At 41.6% G+C, this 21,806-nt stretch overlaps 1 protein-coding gene across 5 annotated transcripts in view; it reads left to right on the top strand.

Moving 5' to 3' along the window:
- The window catches only part of Amot (angiomotin), a 61,794-nt gene that overhangs the window by 25,759 nt on the left and 14,229 nt on the right, over positions 1 to 21,806 (top strand). For all 5 annotated transcript variants that reach the window (XM_038317195.1, XM_038317196.1, XM_038317193.1 and 2 more), the window contains 5 exons: positions 3,088 to 3,232; positions 3,584 to 3,676; positions 8,334 to 8,479; positions 18,950 to 19,099; positions 20,674 to 20,864. In XM_038317195.1, the coding sequence (XP_038173123.1) occupies positions 3,088 to 3,232; positions 3,584 to 3,676; positions 8,334 to 8,479; positions 18,950 to 19,099; positions 20,674 to 20,864 (725 nt within the window). The remainder of the gene's footprint in view (positions 1 to 3,087; positions 3,233 to 3,583; positions 3,677 to 8,333; positions 8,480 to 18,949; positions 19,100 to 20,673; positions 20,865 to 21,806) is intronic.

Here is a 21,806-nt window from a genome sequence, read left to right as displayed (position 1 = left end):
ACACACAAAAGGCGCTTAGCACCACAGCTGGGTGACAGGTGACAGCCCTAGGCAGAGGAAATAGAAAAAGAAGTGTGTGTCCCCAGTTCCCATTCATCCCTGTTCTTCCCTCACCCCCGCTGTCTGCTGCAGCTGGGAATTCAGCAGTTGAGGGCCTCGAGGCCTGAACCTCAGTTCTTGCCTGGGTGGTTGAGTGGATAGAGTTCTGCCTTTGGCGGCTCCTCTGTGGCTTTTGAACCCTGAGGAGTTCATGTGGCATGATCTCCTTGTCGACTGTTCAGGAAGTTGCAGCTGAAGGTGGGGAGGGAAGGATGGTAGACTTGTATTGTTCAGCAGCTCTATCCCTAGGAGACAACAAGAATGGAAATTTCAGGGCCTGTACGAAGCTGAGAATTTGCTAACAGCAGATCTTTTACCTAAAGGAGTAGCACCCTTATTTTTTTCCATAGTGAAGTGGTTTTTATGTAGTGGAAAAGATGCCCCCTTTCTCAGTTTCCTTAGATCCGGTTGAGGGCTATCAGGGTGGATTGAGAGCTATTACTTCATCTTGATTTTATATTTTCTTTCTTCTCAGTTTGACAATTCCCCTCTCTCACATTGCACTAATGCTGTACATGAATTTTGTCGATTGACTAGAAACCCTGTTTAGCTGGTTCGACCTCCTCTAACTTTTAATTTGGGTGGCCTGGCCTTATCTTTGACATAATTACAGGTTCCTGAGCTCAGATCGTCTTTGTCAAGGATCCCTGGTGACACTAGCAGCTGGGTCAGATGACTAGGGCAGAGAGCAAAATAGGAATTTTCTTTATTGTTTGGTCCTTGTGCAGACATATGTCAGAAAAACACAACCATCATAGCTTGCGTGTCTGGAGAAGCCAGGTCTAGCCAATGCTTAGGCAGAGAAAAAGGAACAGAAAGGGGAGAAGAAAATGCAAGGAAAAATATGGTATATACCAGATAGTAGAGCTAGAAAGGAAGGAAGAAACAAAGGAAGGAGGGAAAAGAAAGAGGGAAGAAACAAAGCAAAAAAGGAAGGAAGGAAGGAAGGAAGGAAGGAAGGAAGGAAGGAAGGAAGGAAGGAAGGAGAGTGAGCGAGTGAGCACTGGAGGCTCCTGGGGACAGAAGAACAAACAAGTCTTGAAACCCACCACCACTCTCCCTGTCTTCCACCCCTTCTACCACCCACACCAAGTCATTGGATCGGCCCTTCTTGGCCTTTCTGTGAAGGCCTTGTTGCTCTGCTCTTTGTAAGAGGACAGTATCTCCACAAGGGGAAGGAGAAGGATTAGCAACAGGCAGGCTATGTGTGTACTTGGAGAAAGGGGCTGTCTTCTAGGAGCCGCCTTTTCTGGGCACTGGGCGGCAAGTAGGAAGCCTCACTCACTTTCTCTTGGCTGCCTCTTGCAGACCAACACCAAGCCTGCTCTTTCAAATGGAAATGTTTATTTTCTCCTCTGCAGCACTTGAATTTCCTGCAAAAAGCCTTCACCAGGCGCAGGCCCGGCAGATCTTGTCTCTAAATGCCATTCGCCAGTTTTCACCTTCTGTGCTGCTATCTTGGTGCCATCTGCAAGGAGAAAAACACTTTCAAGTCTGCTCTTTTCAGTGAGCTTCATTTGTTTGCAGGCAGTTCTGTCTCCAGCAGGATTTTGAAGATGGGGGCAGCTGGAATTGGAACTGATCGCAGCCTGATTGCTCCTCCCCCATCCTCAATTGGGGCGCCTGCATCCCTCCCCTCCCCCGCCCCCCAGCACCGTGAGCTTTGTTTAGGAAGAGTGGAAAGCCGAGTAGAAATGCAGAGTGGTTACAGGAGTCATCCTTAATTTGAAAATTGCTTAATAGGCCATGGGGTTTATTTGTCTTATACAAATTATATGCAAATAATCTCTGCGGTTGTTGCACAGGCACGGGAGCTGGCCTGGTGGCAGAGAAACTCTGGAGTCTAATTTCGTCTTTTCTTCCTGATTCTGGCTAATTCTGGACAAGAACGTTGGTCTTTCCTTCTCATTTTATAAGACTTGCAGAGAAGTGTCATAAAACCACACAAATTATGAATTCGAGTTAAAAATCAGTACTAGTTTCCAACTGACTCTGGTGACTGCGGGATAAAGTCCAAATGCCTGGCATTTAAAACCATTTTATGACCTGACTGCCCTTACCTTCACAGCCATATCCCTCTAGCTTCCCTGTGGCTACCACACAGTGTCCAGTCAAATGAGACTCCTGGCCACTCTGGGAATGCATTTGCTTACTCAGAATAGAATACCCTTCCCCTCACCTCTGCCCATTGAAATCCAATCCCACTTTCAGGATCTGACTCCAAATGCCATCTCTCCCTGAAATTATTTTCTTCCCCTCCCCCAACCAGGGATAACTTCTTTTCTTTTTTTGCATTGCTCCTTCTTCCCTTCTGGCTGTTCCTGACCCTAAGTTCTCTGGCTTGATTGTAGTGGAGGAGAGGATAATGTGGATGTTCTCATTCGGATTTGCATACTTGACAGCGTAATTGTGTCTTCTTGACTGTCTGAATCTTGATTGGCTAGTTGTGAAAGGGAATTGAATTATACTGCATGAGGCTATTTGCTGATTTGTTCTTGGTAAAGGTGATTTAACTACTCTCTGCTAACATGGGGCAAGTTACATTGCCTGGGCAGATGTCAGGGCAAAATGAGAGAACCACACAGAAGTCCTTTGAGGGCTTCAAAAGAAAGTTATCACTATATAATATACAGTATTATTAATAGTTTCAAAATCAGAAAAAAAAAACAGAAATTAAAATCGTGTGAAGTCTATTTTATCTTATTGCCTTCCATGAGGCAGAAATCACGATGCCCAGCCCCCACTCCACCCCAACAGAAATACACACACACACACACCTTTGTCCTATGGAAATCCTATGAAGCAGTCGAATCATTTACTGAGTTCACAGTCTTTTTTGAAAACCTAGTTCTTAAAATATGTTACACTTGCTTCCTTGGCCATATGTAAATTCTGAAAAAAAGATGCCACTGAAGTGTTGTATGTACGGTTCTAAACTGTCTTTCCCATTAAACTTTTAGCAACACCATCTTTCTTTTTAATGTTAAGGTGGAGACAGAAATCCAGCGGGTCTCAGAGGCCTATGAGAATTTGGTGAAGTCGTCTTCTAAAAGAGAGTCTCTGGAGAAAGCTATGAGGAACAAGCTGGAGGGTGAGATTCGAAGGATGCACGACTTCAACAGAGATCTGAGAGGTAAGGGACCGGTAGGATTAACCTGATAGTTGTTTTGTTTGTTTGTTCGTTGTTTGAGATAAGGTCTACAGAGTTCAGGCTGGCCTAGAGCTTACTACATTGTCCATGCTGGCTTTGCGCTCCATAATACCCATAAGACCCATGAAGGCATGCATTCCCTACACTGGCCCTTGCTTTAGTAGGTCTTGTACTGTTTTGAGATTCACATTTGCAAACTCGGGTCTGTGTCACCCATCCTTATTGTCAAAAAAAAGATGCTGCCTTTTGCCGAAGGCCAGTATTTAGACGACAAACAGCAAGTGCTTGGAAGGGTGTGTGTAAAGCCCTGCTGATTTTCTGCACATCCCGCAGACCGTCTAGAGACTGCCAACAAGCAGCTGGCGGAAAAGGAGTACGAGGGCTCAGAGGACACCAGGAAAACCATCTCTCAGCTCTTTGCCAAAAGTAAGTCTGGAAACGCTACAGGCAGGTATGAATGTGCGGATGGGCAGTAACCTCTCTGGAAATGTTGCTGATATGGATGGAAGAAAAGTTTATGACAATGGTGCCTGACACTTTAGCCTTCTCAAAACAACCAGGAGAGAATGAATGTCTTTCTCCTGCTGCTGCATGGAACACCAGGAAGGCTGCTCCAGTCACTGCACTCTGGACCAAGTCAGAAAAAGCCCACGTGGGTCCCCCACCATTGTCATGGCTAACTGGAGACAAGACCTTAGAGAATCTCGTCCTTATTCATGCTGAAGGGATCGTTGTAGGTGCTTCCATATACTGGCTCTGGGAGATGGGATGTGCATGCAGGACAATGATTAGTGTTTGGAATCCCCAGCCTGCACTAGGGGTTCCCCTATTAAACGCTTACTGTTGTATCGTATCATTGCGATTGATTGGGAGATTGTGAAGACAGCCAGAGAAGGACAGGCCTCTGCTATGACCTGAATTCATGGTTCTGCTTGCAGAGTTGGAGGGTACAGCGCTGGGCAGAACTGTGCTTTCCTCATAATAGGGTTTCCTTTGTCTGGAAATACTCCTAGGACTGTAACAATGAATTAATCCTCTTCTTTATCGGCCCCTAATGGACTCCACCCAGCTAGACAATGCCTAATTCTTTCCAATTGCTATAATAAAAGCAACAATAAAAACTTCATAGTAGATGGAGTCCACTGGGAGAATAAATTGGGTTGAGAACAGATGAACTGTCCTTGTTTCTGCAGATGCCTAAGTTTGGCTTTGCCCTATTCCAGCCTCCCTCAGTGCAGCTCCCACTGCTATCCTGCTTGTTGGGGACTTTGTCAGACTCTTTTATTTTGCTGGGGCCTCCCAGTGACCCTTTCATGTCATTCTGTGCAGTTTCCAGTGAGCTTTTACAAGTCTGTTTGATCTTCCCTTTCAATATTCCCATCCCTGCCTGGGTTGCTCTGTTGTGCTCCGGCTTCTGAACAGTTTTGTTCTTCCTCTTTGCCCTGTGCCTCCCAGTCCTTTGTCTTTCGTCTAAGAGTGAGGAATGCAGTTTTTCTGGTGTCATCAGAACGTAGGGGAAATTGGGAAGTTGCTTTTGTGGTGTCACGGTTACCCTGGAAGCTAGTTCAGTGGCAGGAAGATGGTGGCAGTCTCCCAGAGTAAAACAAAACATATGGATTCTTGCCCTGGACCTGCTAGCTTACACTCCTCTCTGTGAGGAAATGCTATTTCAGGTGCTCCCGGAGCTCTGCTGTGGGTTTAAAAAATATAGTTATTTGCTAAACCAAATTACATTAACAGCAGTGTGAAACACTCTCAGCAGTTCTAAAACTAGGTGGGGAAGAGAGCATGCCTTTTGACCCCTTTATTTCTCTTGCCTTTGGGCATCCAAACCTCCCTGCTAGGTGGGAACTGTAGCAGGAAGGAAGAAAGCTCTTTTGAAAAGCCTTCCCTGGGAGTATACTCCAGCAGCCGGAGAGATAGAAGCAGTTTAACCCAGAAGGCAGTTGGGTACAGTAGAAAAGATTTTGAATAGGTTGAGCTTAAGTATGGAATCCACTCCTCATTTTCCAGATGTGGGAGCTCTTACAATGCAGTGCTTGCTTTCCAAGTCCTGTTTCCTCATATGCAAAATAGAGAAGAGAAGAATAATACCTCATATCCTTGTTCTGAGGATTAAGCTAGCACAATGCCTGATATATAGTGAACATTCAGCAAATGTTCATTGCTTTTCAAGGTACATCTATCAGATCAATGTATATAATGTCACAGTGGGAAATGAGGCCATGCTGGCATCATGAAGATAAGGTCCAAATCTATTTGTTTGAGTTTCTGGTATGAGATTTGTCCTAGATAACAAGAGAACTACCTGGAAAAACACGAGGAGCTGTAGCTGTATATGCCAAGGTCCCTTGTAGCTATACTTTAGTATCGAATTCAGAAACAAAATTGCTATTTTTACAGGTGAGACGTAGCCTTCACATTGTAAAAACTAATATAAAGGAATCATTCACATCTTTGTAAAAGATGTATTTTGAAACAGTAATTCTTTTCCATCATCAATCATGGTGACGGTGATTGTCATTCTCTTTAATGGGCTTTCTTGGTGTTTTTCATGTTACTCTCATTTAAATATGTTATATTATCTCATTGGATCCTTAACTAATATGGATTAACAAAAACAGCAATGTTGCCTGTACTTTCATCTGTAAAGTGTTTTTATCCTTTTTTAGAATGTCCATCTTTCTACTTATATAACTTTCCTGTCCTCGCATGCTGTCTACATTTTCTTATTAAAAGCTTAAAGCATATCAATCAAAGGCATTTCAAAGTTATGATCTGACCATTCTAACATCCTTGACTTACCTGGGTCTGCTCCTGATGCAGGCTGTGTCTTTTACAAAACTGTGTGCATTTTGTCCTTTAGTTTAAAAAGAGTACTGCTATTTTGATTATGCTGTTGAGTAGCAGGAATTACATGGTGGCTAAGAAGGACTGCAGTAGTCAAGTCTTTGAACAATACTTGCCTTGTATTGTCCTGAGCATAAGACTCCTTCCTGACGTGGCATGGGCTGGTCAACAAGTGGAATGGTTTCTAGCACTAAGATTAGGTTTTTGGTTTTTATTTTGAGTCTGTGCTTTTGGACTGTAACCCTTATGAATGTGGCTCAGTCCCCACCGCTGTTTACTGCAGTGTGATCAGAGGGGCCTAGAGTCAGGTATTTCTTCTGAGGCCTGGGACATGTTTAAATGGACCTTAGCATCATTCCTCCAGACTGCTTAGTATCCAAAGTATTTCTGCAAGTTAGGTTTTAGTTAAAGTTTCTCCTCAGGGCATGTCTTGTTGAGAAAAACAAAATGTCTGGTCTGTTTCATGATGGTTTCTTTCCCCTCCTACTGCTGATAACATATTTTTTTCTGGCCTCCTGGAAGAACCTGGATGAACACCTGGTGGCAAAAAACTTCAAAAAATGTGGGTGTTCCAGTATGAGTGCCTGTCCCAGGAATTAGCTCTCATATTTGCACATACTGAGCTGCTAGCGATTCCTCAATTATAATGCCGGGTTTCGGAACCAGCTCCCATGGTTTCCATGGTCTTTGCCCATGGAATTCTAACTTGGTAAATTGTGATTCTCTGTCCACCTACCTCCTACTTTGAGGACAGAAGCTTGCCCTGTGAATTTCACTTTCCGTGAGAGCTCTCTGTAGATCTCTCTTCAATCTTTTCTTCTTAATTCAGCTGTTTAAATCTCTGTTAGAATGGTGTCACAATTTTCTATTATTCTATTTTAGAATAAAAGAATGTAAACTATGGTTGGTAGTTGGCCTAACTGCTTTTCATGTTGAAGTCAGGAAGGTCAAGACAGGGTAGAAGTTAGAGTCAAGGTCCTGTTTAAATGGCTTATCATAGATTTAGGGCCAAGAGCTGTGATATTTATGGAACCACTCTTGCATGGCTGAGATAAATACCACTTCATTTTGCTATATCATCTCCTAGTACACATTTTGCTATAGATATCAGTTGTTTAATTTTATCTCAACAGAGATAAGGGATTGAATGCTCTTTGGATTCTATTTTCTCTATTTCTGTATCTTTCTCCTCTTCATTTCTAGTATCTTTGATTTACCCTGCTTGACAGAGACTTCTCAGTGCTTTCATCTTTATGTGTGTTACTCTGCTTCTGAATGCAGTCAGTAATTAGACCAACTTCTTTAGTGACTCTTCCATTCTAATGACATACATTTTATCAATGCAAATGTACATATACACACAGATACACACATGCACAGATACATGGCTACACATTGTACATAGATTTACATCCCTAAATATGTTTGTGTGCATGTGTACATGCATGTGTGTTCACATATATGCAAAGTACACTGTTCGCACACAAACATATTTTATTACTGTAAAAGCTCTAGTCATTTGCTTAGATGAAATTGATGCCCATATTTCTAAATTAATTTTCCCTTATACTCTGCCTCGTTCTTTCCCACAGTCCCTCCGTCCCCAATCTGTCCTGCAGAAGAAAGGGTAGGAAAGAACATAAGAGGGCTTCCAGTTTTACCTTATTCCCTTTATAAAAACTCCGGGCTTGGTAGGTACTGAAACGAAATGAGTTAGGTTGGCCATGGTGTTGGATCGGGCTTTCCCTAGAGAGGACACGTTTTCTAATGGTCTTGATCTCAGAAACGGTTCTTGCATAAGGAGTAGGATTTGAGGTTGCTTCTGTTTTATGAAATAACATATTTAGACTCTTTGGTATGTTGAAATAAGAAGATAGTGGGGGAAATTTTGTTCAGCTTAGTTGCTCTTTTGCCAAACATTTTGCAAACACAAACCCAAGGAAATGAACTTACTCTGTGTTGTATGTGTATGTATGTATACATTTGTGTTCATCTTTGTGTAGTGCTTAATCCTTTTTAGGACATTTTATATTTCCTTATCCATTACTTATTTATGCAACAAGTTAGTGGTTGATCCAGTGATAAAATCTAAATGTAAATTTTGATTCTTTTAGCCATGTTCTAGAAGAGTGTACACTGTCAAGTAATTAATACATATGGCATATTAGTTTTGCTCACTTAAGGCTTTGACCCAGCTTCAGGAAGACAATATTGATATTCCATGTCCTCACAGATAAAGAAAGCCAGCGGGAGAAGGAGAAGCTAGAAGCCGAGCTGGCTACTGCTCGCTCTACCAATGAAGACCAAAGGCGACACATTGAAATCCGAGACCAGGCATTGAGCAATGCCCAGGCGAAGGTGGTGAAGCTGGAAGAAGAGGTAGGTGTCCTCAGGTAGCACATGAGCCCGATAGTAGGAGGTCTGGGGAGTTCCTGGCCTTCTCATCCTTTTGAATATGCAGCTTAAACAGTCTTCCCACAGAGAGAGGGACCTTCATTGGCTTCTCGTTACAACTGTGCCAACGTGAAAGTGTTGATTTTGATGTCACTTTCTTTCTCTACAGGTTCCTTTCGTTTTTTCCAGAATATAAAATTATTACAATCAAAGGAGGCAATTTTCATTCTGCCATTCATTTACTAAATGGTTTTAATACCCTATGTTCTCCCTATTACCTAGCCCTGCCTTAAGCTTCTTTTTTTTTCTGAACTTTAAAGCCTTGTTTGCATAGAACGATAGGATGACTCCAGATATTTTCAAGTCCTCCAATGATCTTGAAATTGGAATGGTCCTATTCTCCCCACACCCACAGGGAAGTCAAACCTGTCCCTTGTCTTAGGTCAGAAATGCATGTTGATGGCCACATCTTTTGCTATTGAATTTGACAGTGTGGTTTGGAGATGGAAGCTGGCTTCACAGGTCTGACACAAAGTAAAACCCATGGAGAGGTTACAGTTTCTGTCAGGAGAATGCATTGGTAAAGATCTTGGCTGTGGCTTATTACGTGGTATGGCTGAATTTTTGCCAGCTCTTTGTGTGAGTGTATGGAACCATCTCTTAACAAACACAAGGGTCCCTGAACTATTAAAAATGTGATTTAAATATGTATTTGATTAGTCTCCAAGTAGAAGTTACTCAATTGCAACACTAAACTGTGTTCCTGTGAAAAACAGGAAACTTTGCTGCTGTACTGTCATTAATTAATTAATCCTGAATGCTGGTTGTGATTGTACTAGAGTACAATTAACAACATTGAACTTTTGGGAATGAGTATATTCCAACAATGATGTGATAATGAAGTGTAAATTGACTAAGAAATTCAAATCTTCCTAAATTCTATCTTGAAATTTGAATTGTTTTAAGAGAAATAATAACTTTCATGGATCTCTAGTAGGAAGCCACTTGGGGGCAAGGTAGCAAATTTAAGGCCAGCTTAAGTTACATAGTGAAACATTTTCTGAAAACAATAGTAATAGCCCCCATTTTTTTTTACAATTTGAAAGCCATATGAACCCAAAACCAAATAAAATTGTAGTTTTAGCAACTAAATGACATTGTGGCTCTTGTATATGAAATGTCTTCCCTGCCTTCCTTAATCCCCTGCTTCCTGCCCCTCACTGAAAATGGCCCTAGTTGCTGGAGATCTCCAGATGTACAGATTTGCCCTGCTGTTCTCATTGAGCATTAAAGACTGGTTGGAGTTAGGTTGCAGGCTTAGTTTACTAGGAGAAAAGACCGTGTAATCCATGACATTCTTTAGCCTGACTTGGCCGAAATGTTAACTTTAAGTTGTAGAAAATCAACATAATGTGTTCTACTTCTTCAGTCCTCTGTCTTAGAAACATACTTGTACATCATGGAAAACAACAGCACCTCAAAGCCTTCTCACATTGCCTTGATATGCCTGATTCCCCAGAAGGCCTTGTTTATTCAGGATTAAAACTGCTCAGTATGGATTCTTGGGATTCACTAACTCTGTCACAGTTTGATGTGGGTTTTTTAGTGTAATACCTTCACAGAATCAATGACTGTGTCTGTCTTATGAATGCCTTTTATGCTGGGTGTGGTGACACATGCCTCTGAACCCAGCAGTTTGGAGGCAGAGGTAGGTGGATTTGGGGGAGTCCAATGGCAGCTTGGCCTACATAATGAGTTCCAGGACAGACAGAAATATACAATGAGAACCTATCTCCAGACACAAAGTGATAACAAGGGAGACTGAGATTGATTCATGAGCAGATAAGGTTTTCTTATGCTTGATGGACATGGCTTAAGGAAGGCCATGTTGGAAAGGAGAGAGAGAGACACTGAAAGACCTGCCTGTGTTCTATATAAACACACATTGAATGGCTCAGGTGGGGCCTTATGAACTTTCCTTACTGCTCAGAAATTTGGAGTTTTTTCAGGGCAAAGTTCTCTTGCCTGTTTTGCAAATCAGCTTTCTGAGATCATTCTCCAAACAGGCCTTTGGTGAGGGGAGGCTTTTCCCAGATTTTCAAGCTCAGGGTCATTCAGGTAACTAGTTTGCATTGCACCAAGATGGCAGGGAAAATTATAAGTGTATCGAGTCAAGGACCCTTGGGTTTTTTTATGCCTTCGCCTCTTGAAAGCCAGCATGTAGGTACATTCCGTGACATTCACCTCATTTTTCTAATCCTCTGTGCCTCCTGCCCATAGGCTTCTGCAGCCACTCTTGAAAGCATTCCACAGGAGGGCCACCTCAGGCAAGAACTGGTTTCCTAAAGCCCTAACTTTCAATTTCTTCCAAGTTCAATGCAGACATGAGCTTGTTCCTCTGTGAACAATGCTCTTGTGACATCTACAGAGCTATTCTGCTAGGACAGGCATGAATACATCTGTTCCCCTGGCAAGTCATGGTGATACAGACCTTAAAATCAGTCTACAGCCTGGGTAGCCAACAGCCAGAGGAGGTAAATAATGCATTCCTAACCTCCTTACCGTTATCTTTTGGGACACATGTGTCTTATTGAAGTGGACATTTATTAAATGTGTCAAAAGAGCTCTGTGTCCTGAAGCAACCACAATATTCTCACATTCACAGAGAGCTTCCCCATCCTCTCTAATTTTAACCTCACCGAGGAGTTTCCATGGATGTCTGGCATGTCTTCTCACAAGACTCAAGGCAGCCTGGGGTCCTGGCCAGCTGCTACATTAGGAGAATACAGAGTTGAAGCAGTGGCTTGCGTGATTGTTTCAGGGATGGTGGGAAAAAGGGACTTGGCAAACTCAGATTGAGAAGATGCCGAGGGTACACAAAGTGGGCACAGGGTACAGAAACACATAAAACAGCAGGTGAGAGGGAGGACTGGTGGAGAGCCAGAGAACAGGATTTGGGGCTATAATCAACCCTATAGAGATTGAAGAAGGGGCTAAAGTGTTAACCTGTTCGGCATTATAGTGGCTGGTGATGATTTAGACTTGTGCTCTTGTCAAGATAGTCCATTCTCAGGCACTTCTCAAATGTACCTCCATCTTGTTTTATTCCACTGCCACCAGCATTCTTCTTAAGGGCTATCCCTTGTCAATCTTTCTATGTCCCTCACTACTAAATTTATTGGCTTTTTGTTTTGTTTTGTTCTAAAGTTACGTTATGCTGTATCATCTCTCTACCACATAATGCACCAGATTCCTCCTTTCCAGTAGGAAAGGAAGATGTCTTGTGTACAAACATTAATATGTTTAACACTCTCCAATAATTTTTAACCAGCTGGACTCCGTTGATGAAGTTTTAAGCTTATATAATAGTTAAAATGTCATACATTTGAGTGAAGTCTACGACAGTAAACTATGTGTACTCTTAGGGTTAATAGGATAAGATACATATGCATCCAGGCATTTCCCAGAGTGCTCTGACAATGGACTATCAATTTATTTAAAAAACATTTCGTCAAAGGATGAAGATTTTATGCCTATGACAGTGCAGTTTCTTTGTAGTGGGTGTTGGCTGTCTTATCCAGCATGTTCAAAAAGAAGAAATTTTGTCCACATACCAGATCGAGATGGGGTGACCTCTTATAGTTTGTCTTTCACTCATTCCTTTATGACTATATGGCTTTTTAAATTCCCAAGGTAGAAGCCTTGGAAGTTTCTTTATTCACAAGGTAGCAAGTTTCCAGAGGCAGTGTTCTACTCTTTAAGTCTTTTAATATCTACCAGCGGACCACAGACGTTTTGGCAAAGGACAGAGGCAGCTTGCTAATACCAAGCTAGTGTTACCAAATTGCTTCAGTGTGAATCCTGACTTAGAGCGGGGTCACCGGGTAAAACTAAATCAGATCAAGCTAAAACTCCTGAAAGCTCATGAGGCAACATAAAAGCTCATTGTATGAAGGAGAAGAATCAAGAAAATATACTGCCCATATGATGCTTACAAAATACTGTTTTGTAGGCAATAGAAGGCAAGAGACAGTTTAGATATATTAAAGGCACTGCATTTAGTTCTGCATCAGCCTCAGTGTCCTTGAGAAGATGGGTGCCTGCATATGTCAGTGTTCTCTTAGCTAGTGTAATAATTTGTTCGCTCTACTTATACATAGCTGTTAATGTGGCTCAATGGTGGAGCACATGCCTGACACCCACATGGCCTGGGTTTGAACCCGAGTAACAAGAGAAAAAGAAAATGAATAACAGCAAAAGACATATTTTCTATTCTCTGGGAGCCTTGATGATAATATTAAAGCACAGATAAGGTAGGACAGTTAGAGAGAAATCTAGGGAAATCGCCAGCTCCACTAGACCCGCTTCTTGTCTTCTTGTAAAGCAATGAGAAAATGATGGATTAAAAAACTTTCCTGTGAAGGCCTGAGGCAAGTGGTTATCTTGGGGTATTCTAAATCTGATTTTGTATATAGCTATCTTTTAAAAATCAGTTTGAAAGACACCCACAGTTGTTGGAAGGAGGGAAGTGATGCCGTCACGTGGTATTCATTTGTAGGGATCATATTTTCCTGAGTCAGAAGAGGTTATGGGATCTGCCAAATTCTTGGGAATGGGTTCAAATTCTTGCAGAAGTGCAGTGGAAAAGATGATTGATTTAGCTCAAGAGTATTTGCCTTGTTTGTTATTGAATTACTTTTCTGCTGTTTTTCTCCTATTTCTTATAATTTTTAATGATTCCCTTTCTCTCTCTCTCTCTCTCTCTCTCTCTCTGTGTGTGTGTGTGTGTGTGTGTGTGTGAGTGTGTGTGTGTGTATGTGTGAAAGAGAGGGGTAGAGGGGGAGAGAGAGGAAGACAGACAGACACACACACACAGTGGGGGGACTGACTGACTCATATAGTCAAGGTTGGTCTTGAACACTTGTTCCTCCATCATCAGTCTTTGGAGTGTAGGGATTACAAGCAGGCCTGCATCATGATACTTGGATAAGATTCTCCTTTGAAAATGTGTCCTGAATTGGGATGACTTGAAACCCTTATGGTGACTTGGCCAAACAAATAAATAGTTAAGAAGCATTCGTAGAGAGACAAAAATGGATGAGCTGAGGATAAGGTGGACCAAAGGTGAGGCAAGGGGAAATAATGGGTTAAGGAGACAAATTGAGAGAATATGGGCTAGAAGAAAGTAAAGGAAGGGAAATATCTTTGACAAGTTTTGTGAACTAGTGCTTACTAAGAAAACTTAAATGGATGGAATGATTTCTTCTATTCACTGGATAACCAGAGGGATTTAGGTTGAAATGATGGATTTACTTGGCTTCTTCTGGGAACTCATGGGTACAGGGCTTGATTAGAAACTCAGAATGACTAATCTGTGGTTTTGAAAACTCATTTTCCACATGAAGACCTGAGCCACTCTTGTGGATTTGGAAACTCATCATTTCCTTGAACACTAAAGACATCAAAAATAAATCATCTAGGATTCTATGAGAAGTGAACATTTTTTTGTGATCTGCCATAAACACACACACACACACACACAGCATGTTCTTAGTTCTTATCCCCCATAGTTATGACTAGACAATATTCTAGGGCCCTATTTAAGACCTTATTTTATTTAACACTCTTAGATATAGTTCATTGTTAAATCTGAAAAGTGAACTCCTAGGTTTATGAACTATGGAATTTAAAGACCTGTAGAGATCATCATAATTTATTATCTGTCTAGTTTAGTGGTTTTTTATTTTTAACTTCTCAAAACTTTGTGGGAGAAGGAATTCCTAAGCAGTGAAACAATTTGGGGTGAAAGACCAAAGGGTATATGAGAAGCAAAAGTATTGTTATGTAACAATGATGTATCCATTTTATAGAAAGACAGATGTCATGGTAGGTGTAGTAGAGTATACCTGTAATCCTAGCATTCTGGCAGGAGGATCTTAAGTTTGAGATCAGCTTGGGCAGTTTAGAAAAACTCTTGTCTCAGACAAACAAGCAAGTGGTGTAATGTGGACAGCCATTTCTCTCAAAGAAACATCAGACATAAGAAGAGATGAATACAGACAGACAGAGCTCTGTTTTGTATAGAATCCCAAGACACACATATACAATAGAGGAGATAGGCGATGCAGCCAATCCATAGGAGTGTCTCCACAAAACATTAGAACTCTGGATACAGTTTTGAAGTTTTGAGAACCTTCAGAGATTGATGAGTTTTGATTTTTGTTTCTTTGTTTTGTTTTTTGTCTCTAAAATACCATGCTGGCACTAAACAATAATAGTTTTGATTTTTTTGAGGCCATTGTAGGGTTGGTTGCACTGTTTATACTCAGTCATAATGGCTGGAATGGCAGCTGTCAACACTCTGTGGCCTGGCTTAGTAGTGGCCATTTTGCTTTGCTGATTCCTGAACTTCTCCTCCTATTCCACATTTGTTTGCTAACAGAGACTCTGGGGCAGAGAATGGGGAAGCTGTCATCCTTAGCCAACTGAGGACTAGAACTAAAGTCTCCTCATTGCCACCATGTTTCTTTATCTTTCACTGTGCTGTCAAGTAGAGGTTTCCATGTGTATATATGATGGGTATGGGATGGGGAGAGAGACAGACAAGGTCTCTTGTTCTTCTTCGTTTAAGGGTTTTTGTGTCAGAGGCAAAGTAGTATTTTTGTCATAGAGTAGAAGACCTCTCCTTCCCAAACAATAGCATTTCAAGGAAATATTGGTAGTAGTACTCAATGATTCCTTCTAACTGTATCTTCAATAAATAGTTTTTTTCTATGCATTTAGACTTAGTTCCTTCTTTGCATAAATTATATGAAGCCTAGTGTTTATCTGATTATATTTTTATTAAATGATGTTATCCTCTGGGTCGGTCACTAAGACAATGAGAAGCACATTAAAGTTATTTGTGATGAACATTCACGATTGAGACCTTTAGAACCTGTCTGATTTGGTGAATTTTTTTCCCCTAAAGTAGAAGGAAAACAAAACAAAACAAAACTAAACAAAACAAAACAAAACACCAAGGACATTTTATAGCAGATGCTCTTCCAAGCATTTTCTGTGTTATCTCATTTGATCCTTAAAAAGGAACAGGCCACATTAGTGCTATATCTATATTATTGACTAATGAGTAATAAAGGCTCAGGGGAGAAATAAAAACTGAAGGTCAGAGAGATTTAAGCACCTTTTCCTTAAGTTGCAGAGATCTTAAATGAGAATGCCAGGATAGGGACTCAGGCATTATGAGAACTTAGGACATTAGATTGCTACTACCTATATGTTCTTTACATAAGAAAGAAGCAGCAATATTTCCAGTGGCCTTGAAAGATAAAATTGGGAGGGTGTCTACTGTTGCAATTAGTAATCTAATATTTGAGGAGCTTAACAGCAAAAATAACTGTAAAAGAGAGGCAGAGAAGACAAGGGAGGTCACCATGATGAAGTTAAAAATAAGATATATAAATCTAGGATAGGTAAGTGCATGGATTGTGGTACTTGGAGATGCGCTACAAAATGTGGAGTATGTAACTTAGTTAGAAGATGACTGACTTAGGAATCTTCATAAAAGCCCGCATGGGCGGCATTCAAGAATTGTCACTTTCCATTGTGACATACCTAGAGGTTAAGCGTTTCCCAGGCACTTGTGGTGTTTTATGGTTGTTTGCTATAATCTTCCCTTGGCAGGGAGAAAGAGAGGTATGACAAGCAATAGGGTCTTTACTTTTCTTAACTTGTTCTGCCAGAATTTGTCTAAACTATATGCCTGTTTTCAATAAACTCAGAGAACATCCTCATCCCACGTTGGTTTCTCATCCAGGGGGTTGGCTTAGTGACTCCCTCTTTCTGGGAGTGCTTTTCATAGGATATTTACTTTTCCTTTTTGAGAAAGGCAGGGCATAGGGAGATTGGCGTGACGCTGGGTTGCTTGCTTTTCAGTTTTCAGCGCTTACATTGCTGTATTTCAGTATCAAGGCAAGAACGGCATGCTGTCTATGTTTAATTGCCTTTAAGTATAACTGCTGTAAGCCTTTGTAATTATAGTTCCCATCTCTCTACTTAGCATAGAACTGCTCCCTTAAGATTTTCAGCATGATTCACAAATAATGCATTCAACTCGAAATAGCTCAGGAACATTATGGAACCCCAAAGGTGAAGGATAAAGAATGATTCCCCCCCCCCCCCCGTACCAAATGCCTAACAAATGAGCAAGGCAGAGGGCTTCCCTGCAGCCCAAATGTCTTGCTCGTGCTAGTCCAAAAAGAAATGTTTAAGCATATTGAAAGGCAGGATATGATGACTTATTTGTTTATTTTATATCCTAGGAAATGTTTTTAAATAGCAAAGCATCTAGACTTAAATCTGCCTCTGTTGGGTTGCATGCAGTGCTAGATTGAACAAGGCCTGTCTTGGAAGGAAATGTCAACAAAACATTGAAACAGTTTACCAAGTTTTGCCTTCTTATGGCCAACGGAGATGCACAGGTCTGGAGGCAGGAAAATGTAAGATGGGTTTCCTGCCCCATGGAGAAAGCTCAGTAATTCTGACTTGGAAAGAGGACGATTCGAAACAAATATTGTTGCCCCACCCGTCAGTGGCAGTGCTGTTTGCAAATGGAAATAGATAAGAATGGGGATGGAGACTCATTGCCATGAAGGAGATAGCTGGTTTTGACACCAAGAAGTCCTGATGGGTCCTGTTGGCTTCATCCATGTGGACAGTGTTGGTACAATGAGCAACTTGTTATAGCGCAGCTACCCACTGAGGTCATTTGAGGCTTAGGAATTACCCACAGTCAAATGTCTGGGTTTAGTTTTTTAGTACAGGTTAGCAATAATACTTTTACTCTTAATCTTAGGGGTGAAGATTATCCTTGAAGGGAATGGTAATGGCAGGTGTCCCTCACTTGGGAGGATTTCTGTTTTAGAAAGAGGCTACAAGTTGCTCTCCTAGGATTGGCTGATGCTGGAAAGGTGTTGTGAGAAGCAGAGTCTGTTCTTTTGCAAGCAAGCCGCTGAGACTGCCTGCCCATTTCCCAGTTCTCTTGGATAGTGAAGTATAACTATCTCATTTAAGGCTCTCTAATCACTTCCTCCCTCGTTGCTGCTGAGCCAGGATTTAGCTCGTAAGTTAAACGGGCACAGAGAACTCACATTCTTATTTCCAGTGATCTCGATTTTTTCTTTGGTATATTAGACTTGCAAATCTGGAGAATCATGATTTACTCAATCATTCACTGGGATATAGGTTGATTCATTTGAGTATTTAGGGATCCTTGGTTCCAGAATAAAAGTAAAGAGTGTACAGTCATCAACCTCAACACGGGAAATAAGTTTCAAATTATTTGTTGTTTTTTTAATAAAAACTATGTGGGACACTGTGGTCCTGAACCAAAAGCATTTGTACCATCACGTGGCATACCAATTACAGAAGCAGCAGTTTTCCAAGTAAACCAATGGGTTATTTTGGATCATAACTAGGGATATTTTACAGAAAGACTTATCTGCCTTCTTTATATCTTTAGTAGCCATTTTCTCCGGCCCCAGTATAAGAAAGGAGACAGTATTTTAAAGGGCTATGGGCTGGTGAAAAGTCTCAGTTGGTAAAGGGATTGCCACCAAACCTGACGACCTCAGTTTGATACCTTGGAAACCAAATGGCGGAAGGAGAGAGAAAATCTAGTCTCACAAGTTGTCTCCTGACTCTATGACCCATTGAGGCATGTGGGCATGTGACCATATTTGTATGCATGAGCATGTGTCTCTCCTCTCAATCTCCCCCTCTCTCCATCCTCCCCTCTACACACAAATAAGCAATGTAAAGACAAAGAGGTAGGCTTCTTTACCAGGTAAAACTGAACATTGTTCTTTTTTCTCCTCCCACCCTTTTAGCATTTATTAAGTTTGAGAACTAAAATGAGACATACTTTGCCTCAGACATCCTCATTTATAGTAAAGAGCAGAGGTGAGGGCAACCAGAAGTGGGCAACTGACCATCTTGATGTCTAAGGTATTGTTTTGAGGGGCGTAGCTTTGGGGAAGACAAACCTTTTAGGAAGGAAGAAGGGTTCAAGAGAGGCTCCCCTCTTTGTTCCCATTACATGTACAAGATATACATGACAACCAGCTGCTTATTCCAAGGGTTCATCTCATGGTTCCTTCTTTTTTTTATTTTATATTTTTTATTAATTTTTTATTATTAAACTATTTTTTTCATGGTTTATTTTTTATATTTAAAATTTCCATCTCCTCCCCTCCTTCTCCCCCTTCCCTCCCCTCCCCTCCACCCATACCTCCCTCCCTCCCTCTCCAGGCCAAGGAGCCATCAGGGTTCCCTACTCTATGTTAAGTTTTTGAAACAGGAGGAAATCTCAGAACAAGGCTGGATTTGGGGGTTTCATAACTAACTCTGTTGCCATCTTTTCTTTCCATTCGCAAATCTGCCACCCTGCATTTCCAGCTGAAAAAGAAGCAAGTGTACGTCGATAAGGTGGAGAAGATGCAGCAGGCCCTAGTGCAGCTCCAGGCAGCCTGTGAGAAACGCGAGCAGCTGGAGCACCGACTTCGGACCCGTTTGGAGAGGGAACTGGAATCCCTGAGAATCCAGCAGGTACAGTGCTACTTCCTGGGGATGGCGGAGAGATGATAGATCAGTGGAATGATTCTGCCCCAGGGTGTCTTCCTGAACCATGATGTTTATTGGGGTTACTTACAGAAATACTTACAGAAGTACAGGTGACTCCAGTGCAGCTGGAAAGCTTCCCCCAGTGTGGGTAATGACTCACTACAGCTGAATCGCTAAAGATCCCTGCCCAACTTTCTGGCTGCTCTACTAATCACTACTTTTTTTCTCTCCAGCAATTGTTACTGCTTATGTAACTCCAGGGTATGGGGAAGGGACTTAGGATTCTTGTGTTAGGTACCTTAGCCCTGGAAATATGGTTTACTTCTTTACTCCTTGAGGCTCGTAAATTCCGTTTATTCCTGAGTCTTCCTTACCAGGTATGGGATGAAGGAAAGGAAGAAAAGAAATGCCATTATTCCCGGGCATTAATTAATTAATTTATTTGTTTTACTTGGTGTTTGGCAAAAACACTAAAGGTATTTAAATACTTTCTCATCTTTACATTTTCACCATCTCCTCGTGTTACTGCAGAAGGCTTTGCCAGGATAAACACAACCTACCTATTTCTTTAGCTTCCTTTGCCAGCAAAATCTATCATAGTAGCTACACCTTTGACTTTTCACTTGAACCAGAACAAGAGACCCTACAGGAAGTGAAATAGTTACACACCTAGATCCTTGGATGGTTTTGGATCTTGGGCAGATCTTCTGTTTTGTTTTAGTTTGAGACCAGGTCTCATGTCGTCCCGGTTGGCCTCCAGCCCAGTCTGTGCAGGTATGCACTACCACGTCCAGCTGGAAGTGCTTTTTAGACATCTTCTGGTCATACTACTTACTGATTTAGAGGAGGAAAAACATCAAGACCCTCCTCCCCGTAAAATGTTGCACAACTCACCAAAGATCTCATAAATTAGGAACAGTTTTAGAATCAAATTATAGGTTTAAAAAAGTTTATTTCCCTTGTAAACTTTACGGTCAAGTGAAGATTGCTGCTTTTATTTCATTAATCTAATTTCTTATGTTGTTTTTAGTTCATTAATCTGACTTCTTAACAACATGGCAATTGATAAGGTAGATTCCTTTTCTGATCAAGGGAGGCTCATATTGCAAGCCCAAGTCCTGTGGAGATCTAAATTCTCCCTCCTTGTTTTGAATCAGTATTCAAGCTCAAGGTTGGGATTAACTTAGTGATAGAGCACTTTACCAGTGCTCATAGCACTGAAAGAGGAACCTCAGGTTGTTTGAGGCCTGGAGAGAAGGCTCCATGATAGAGTGCTTGCCTGGCATGCGTAAATCTAAGTTAGATCTCTACCACTATGCAAACAGGTAGACAGACGAATAAAATACCTTGGGCAAACATCGTTATAAAGTAAAAGCTCTTAAAATTGGATTTGGTAGGGGAGCTGTATCAGGGGATTCCTGAGTTTAAGGCCAGCCAAGGCTACAGAGTGAGATCTTGTCTTAGAAAGTCATCACTATTAAATAAATAGATATAAATAAGTAAATCATAAATGATCTTCGTTTCACTAATTCGAAGGGTCCTGCTGTCTCCCTCCACAGCGCCAGGGCAACTCTCAGCCCGCCAATGCTTCAGAATACAATGCTGCTGCTCTGATGGAGCTCCTTCGCGAAAAGGAGGAGAGAATTCTGGCCCTGGAAGCAGATATGACAAAGTGGGAGCAGAAGTACTTGGAAGAGAATGTGATGAGACATTTTGCTCTGGATGCTGCTGCAACTGTGGCTGCGCAGAGGTAAGTAGTGGGTAGGGGGACCACTAGTCATAGTTGAGTTGAGTTGGCCTTAGTGAGCTGGAGCATTGCAGGTGGGCTTGGCTAAGTATTTGGACACATTGCCCCCTATTAGCCAGATGTGCATGCTGTTTAGTCTCAGCACCAAAGTGAAATCCCCTCCTGAGAAATTCCACTGGGAAAGCAAATGTCACTCAGGAGTAGCTACTGCCATTTGATAGCTCTGGCTCTTCCTGGGGATGTGGCGAATATGAGTCCATCACTGCCCTTTGAGAAGGTCTATATTTGAAGGCCACATTCTTTGTATTCCTGAGCTCATCACATATAAGTCTCATTCTGTCTGGTACCAGAGGAAAAAAATGGCAAGAGAAAATGTTATTTCTGGTTTCTTAGGCACCTTCTTTTTATATTACTTTTAAAAAATGATTAACATTTTAGGAAACAATTGCTCTTCACTGGTTTTGCTATGTTGCTACTCTTCATAACTATTAGTTGGGAAAGAAACAACCCACTTATAATCAGGTGATGGCTTAGGTTGTTAATAATGGACAGAGCCTGAGCATAGACTTGAGTGTTGAAGATGGTGTACAGTATATTGCACCCAAACAGGCTTCCTCCAGAACATTAATAAAAACAGCAGGGTTTTTTTTTTTTGCATTCTTCCAAATGTGGTACATCAGTAGAGTCCAGCACTTGCTAGCCATTGTGCAGTGATCAGGGTGCGGAGTGGATCATGTGCGCTGTGGCCTGGCACGTTCTCAACCTGCTCGTGATTCTCCACAAGCACTTCTCTCCTCCTCCATGTGATCATCCTGTTTCCAGATAACCTTATACCTTTGATGCACTGAAGCTGTCTTTGGCTTAATCTTGAGGTCTTTATGAGCCGAAGCTTCCCTGGCTTTGTCTCCTGAGAAAAGCATGCTCAGTCAAAGCCAATGTTATAGT

The sequence above is a fragment of the Arvicola amphibius genome, chromosome X (genome assembly GCF_903992535.2).
Source record: "Arvicola amphibius chromosome X, mArvAmp1.2, whole genome shotgun sequence".
NCBI lineage: Eukaryota > Metazoa > Chordata > Mammalia > Rodentia > Cricetidae > Arvicola > Arvicola amphibius.
The sequence above is the reverse complement of the archived record's forward strand: the minus strand, read 5'-3'. Positions and strand labels throughout refer to the sequence as shown.